The sequence below is a fragment of the Malus sylvestris genome, chromosome 11, assembly GCF_916048215.2.
Source record: "Malus sylvestris chromosome 11, drMalSylv7.2, whole genome shotgun sequence".
Classification (NCBI taxonomy): Eukaryota; Viridiplantae; Streptophyta; class Magnoliopsida; order Rosales; family Rosaceae; genus Malus; species Malus sylvestris.
The window spans coordinates 1,107,313-1,111,334 of record NC_062270.1 but is presented as its reverse complement, the minus strand read 5'-3'; the positions used below and the strand labels follow the sequence as shown (position 1 = coordinate 1,111,334).

At 36.4% G+C, this 4,022-nt stretch overlaps 1 protein-coding gene across 1 annotated transcript; it reads left to right on the top strand.

Moving 5' to 3' along the window:
* The first annotated feature begins 1,472 nt into the window (after window positions 1-1,472).
* LOC126588987 (uncharacterized) lies at window positions 1,473-3,588 on the top strand. The gene is made up of 5 exons (XM_050254153.1): window positions 1,473-1,540; window positions 1,759-2,077; window positions 2,208-2,283; window positions 2,965-3,076; window positions 3,269-3,588. The coding sequence occupies exons 1-5, from the start codon at window positions 1,473-1,475 to the stop codon at window positions 3,297-3,299; spliced, it is 606 nt and encodes a 201-aa protein (XP_050110110.1). The 3' UTR covers window positions 3,300-3,588.
* The last annotated feature ends 434 nt before the right edge of the window (window positions 3,589-4,022 follow it).

Sequence of the window (4,022 nt, the reverse complement as noted above, 5' to 3'; positions counted from 1 at the left end):
TGCAAACCTCTTTTAGTGCAAAAGCAATACGCATGAGCATAATTTCTTAGAGTTGTCGCATGCAAAAAGATCCCAATTTCGTAGAATATTATAGGACTATAACTGATTTGGAGCATATATACAAGTCTAAATCATATCACAAATCAATAGCAAGGTATAATTCTTAATTATTAATATGCCAAAACCTCATATATAATGGTTTTAGTTGAAACTATCATGAATGATCAGAGCCAAATTCAATTGGTTGCAAGAGAGGCATGCGGTCCCAGGAAGTAGGTCATAACGACAATATATTAATTATACAATTGCTCAAGAATTATCACTGCAGTGTATGCTTTACTCACGGCAATTGAAGGGATGTGAGTTGACAAATTGCACAAAATTTCAAGACAATTGTATGTACTCTCAACACGTTGCTTAAAAATTTAAATCTCAGTTCATCAATTTTCTCGACAACTTTAATCAAACTTCAATCTTAATAGGTTTTAATTATATAACCAATGGCTCTGATACCAACTGCTAACCTTATTAGGTTATACAATTAAAACACAAACGAATGAGTGACTAACTTGATTCCAACGGCAGCCATGGAAGTCGAACACGAAAGGAAGTGGGCACGGCAACACCAAGATCTTCTATAAGTTCCTAGCCGAATACAACCACTCTATGGGAAGCATTATGTTGTGTGTTCTAGGGCTTATAGGGACCGGTGTTTTATATAGGCTAAAAGCTAGAGTTTCCATCCATAAAGAAAACCTAAACTTACTTTATTAGCCTCCAAGTCAAGTATCATAATCATATTCAATTAAGGATTCCATCAATCCTATTTCCAATATAAGACACCTTATATAGGATTGATATCCTTAAGAGATCAAATCACAATTAACATTATTCTCCAATATTACATTCCTATTACATATAGTAGACCACTTAAAAGTTGATTTATATTAGATAAATCCAACAGTGACATCATTAACCACTGCTAACCTACACCATGCCCTCTTTCGATATATATGCATCTTCCATTTGCGTCGTCTACCATTTATCGATACGCATTATTCATTAATATGCACACTTTTTTTAAGAAACAGTTTTAATGGGACCAATGTAACTTTTTGCAATTCAACTTTTTCAGTGAAGTATTTTCTTTATTATTTTTAATTTTTAATATTATTATCTATAAAATTAAAATATTGCAAGTTAGCGCATCAAAAATAAGTTTGTTTGAATGGGCAAGGAGTGTTTCATACATTTAGAGGTTACCACAAAGATTCGAACCTGCAATCCACCAAAAGGTAAAAGTCCTGCACCACTAGCGTTGAAATTATAATTAGTATTATTGCACATTTTAATATATATTAAGCCATGTGCGGTGGTACCTTTACCTTTTGCACACCCTGTGCGATGGCACCTTTTGCACACCTTGTGCGGTGGCATGTGTGCTTTTGTTGGCGTTGCTATTGCTATGGACTATGGAGAAACCTTCTATTCTCTCAATCTCCCCCATTCGGGCGCAATATAACAAGACCCGGCCCATTAGGTTATTTTCCCTCTTTAACCCGAGTTTAACCACCGATTTTACATGTGGCCTCTACGTGTCATATATGATTGATTGACACGATTTAAATTTATAATAGCATAGTTAAAAAGAAAAGATTTTTAAATATGTCAGAAATCCAACATAGTACACCAAATGTGTGTTTGTTTGGCCTCATTAAGTGGAACTGGACTGGACTGAACTACTTCCTAGTTTCCTAGTGTAGTCCCATGTTTGGTCCGTGGTGAGACTAAGTTAAATGAGATATCGGCCTCACTAGGAGTTCTTGGCGAGACCCTCCCCCAACCATGGGACTCGCTAATACCATCTTTGTTTCGCTCTTTCCGCTTGGTGCTTGGTCCCTTCCGCTTTGCCCCTCCCATCTACTTCTTCTTCCATACTCTTATCTACTTCTTCTTCCCCACAGCTTGCATACAGACAAAGAGAGAGAAAGAGAAGAAGGAGAAGAAGAAGAGCCGCAGAAAGAGGGCAAAGGGGAAAAGGTTTTGTTATGGGCTACTGGGTGAGAAGAAGATGGAGGTCTGATTCTCCAATTTTCCTGTTTTTTATTTTATTTATGGGATTAATATGTTTGGATTCTGAGAAATCGTTCAACCTTTTTCGCTAAGGTTCTAATCCTCTGTTTGTTTACACCCATTTGAAATTGCAGAATCTAGGGCAAGCAAGGACAGCGGTCATCGATGGATCTAAAGTCGAACTGGGTGACCTCGAAGATAACTTCATGGGTATGTTTAATTTTTGTTTTGGTGAAATGGGTATGTTTTGAATAGTTGTTTTCATGTTTGATTACTGTTTTTTCAGTGTTTTATGCATTTTGGTTGTCAGATTTTTGGTAGTTGATAAATCCAATGTTGGGAAATCGAAAGTGAACTGTGTTCGCCAATTTCTCCAAGAATTGCTTAAATTTAGCTTTGTATCTCGATTTTTCGATTGTGTTCTACCACCAAGATTGTCAATTTTGTGTGTAATTTTTTGTCAGTTTTGTGTGTAATTTTAGTTTTCTTGAGTCAGTAGTGGCTAAGTGGTACGAGCGGGTGGTAGGTGATTAGCGCCGTTGAAATTGTTTATGTACTTTGCAATGGCATTAGTCTGGTGTACTGAGCTGCAAATTTTGATTAGAAAAGTAGTATGAAAGACAGAATTGTGTGTCTCAGCATGCTCGTCTATTTCCTATCAAGTGTTCTTCCTAATGTTATTACTTTGTGAAATGATCCTAATGTTATTACTTTTAATACACTTATAAGTGGTCTTTGCAAAGAAGGAAAATTAAAGGAGGCTTGCTACGTCCATGAAAGTATGCCAAAAATGGATGATACTCCAAATCAAATTTCATACAAAATAATTATTTAGGGCCTGTGTATTAAAGGAGATTTTTAGAACTAACAAGTTTCTTCTTCGTATGCTAGAGAAGTCAATGGTGCCTGAGCCCCTGCTATGGAATTGTACTATTGATGTTATGGAAGATAGGAGGATCTTAGTACTGCACTATCTGTTTCTGTTGCCAAGTGATGAAGTCAGGTCACTTGGAGGCTCTTGTTCAGATTGGAAAACTAGACTTAAAACACCATTGGAATAGAAATTTTAGACTCTTGTTCAGATTGGAAAACCAGAATATGAATTAAGATTTCAGATGTTTGGTATAGTATGATTTAAAGCAGATCCCATTTTGGTCCACAACTTGCATTTGACCCAGATCCCATTTGTTTGCAGGTTCGTGGTGGTGGTGTGCCTCGGTGCTTGAGTGCAACGAAGCAGAGAGAGGGAGGTCGAGGGTGTTCTGAGTTTTGCCTTCTTTCTGTGATTCAAAAAAAAAAAAAAAAAAAAGGTCAGGACCCATGCACTAATCAGAGGGCACTGCGTGAGAGGTGACATGAAGGAGGCAGAAGAGCTTTTTACAAAGATACATAATGAAGTATATATGTATAATTACTAGTATATATATGTATATATGCGCTTAATTAGAAAAAACAAAAATTCCATACGCATGATTATTGTTATTACTCTTAGGAATGCATAAATTGTTCATGATCTCTTCCTTTTGCACATTGTTACTAGTTTTCTTCAAACTAGTTGGAGCAAGCCAATTTACTTGCTAGGAATCCAAATGTAGCAATGATCAATGTGCAGCTATCCATTTGTCATTGTGCCTCACATCATTGTGGTCTTGGGATTGAATGCAATTGTCATGGTATGGATTGAAATTGGCTTATACATACAAGAACAATTCCAAGTAATTATTTCACAATTGAGTTAAGAACTGATGTTTGGAAAAGCGGGAGCCTTGTGCACTGGGTACGACCTTTTTTAGCCGACCCCACTTAGTGGGAAAAGGCTTTGTTGTTGTTGTTGTGTTGAGTTAAGAACTGAACTTGTCATACATCAATTTTCGTTCTACTCAAATACAAGTATAAACCAACACCTTTAACTTTAATCCACAACTTTAAAGCAAAGGTGAATTATTAAG

Bases quoted from the DNA above. Each gene is read 5' to 3' on its own strand.
- LOC126588987 (XM_050254153.1), top strand. From the start codon at position 1,473: ATGGAGAAACCTTCTATTCTCTCAATCTCCCCCATTCGGGCGCAATAT. The intron at 1,541-1,758 runs GTTATTTTCCCT...CTAGTTTCCTAG, and splicing joins AACAAGACCCGGCCCATTAG to TGTAGTCCCATGTTTGGTCC. The intron at 2,078-2,207 runs GTCTGATTCTCC...TTGAAATTGCAG, and splicing joins TGGGTGAGAAGAAGATGGAG to AATCTAGGGCAAGCAAGGAC.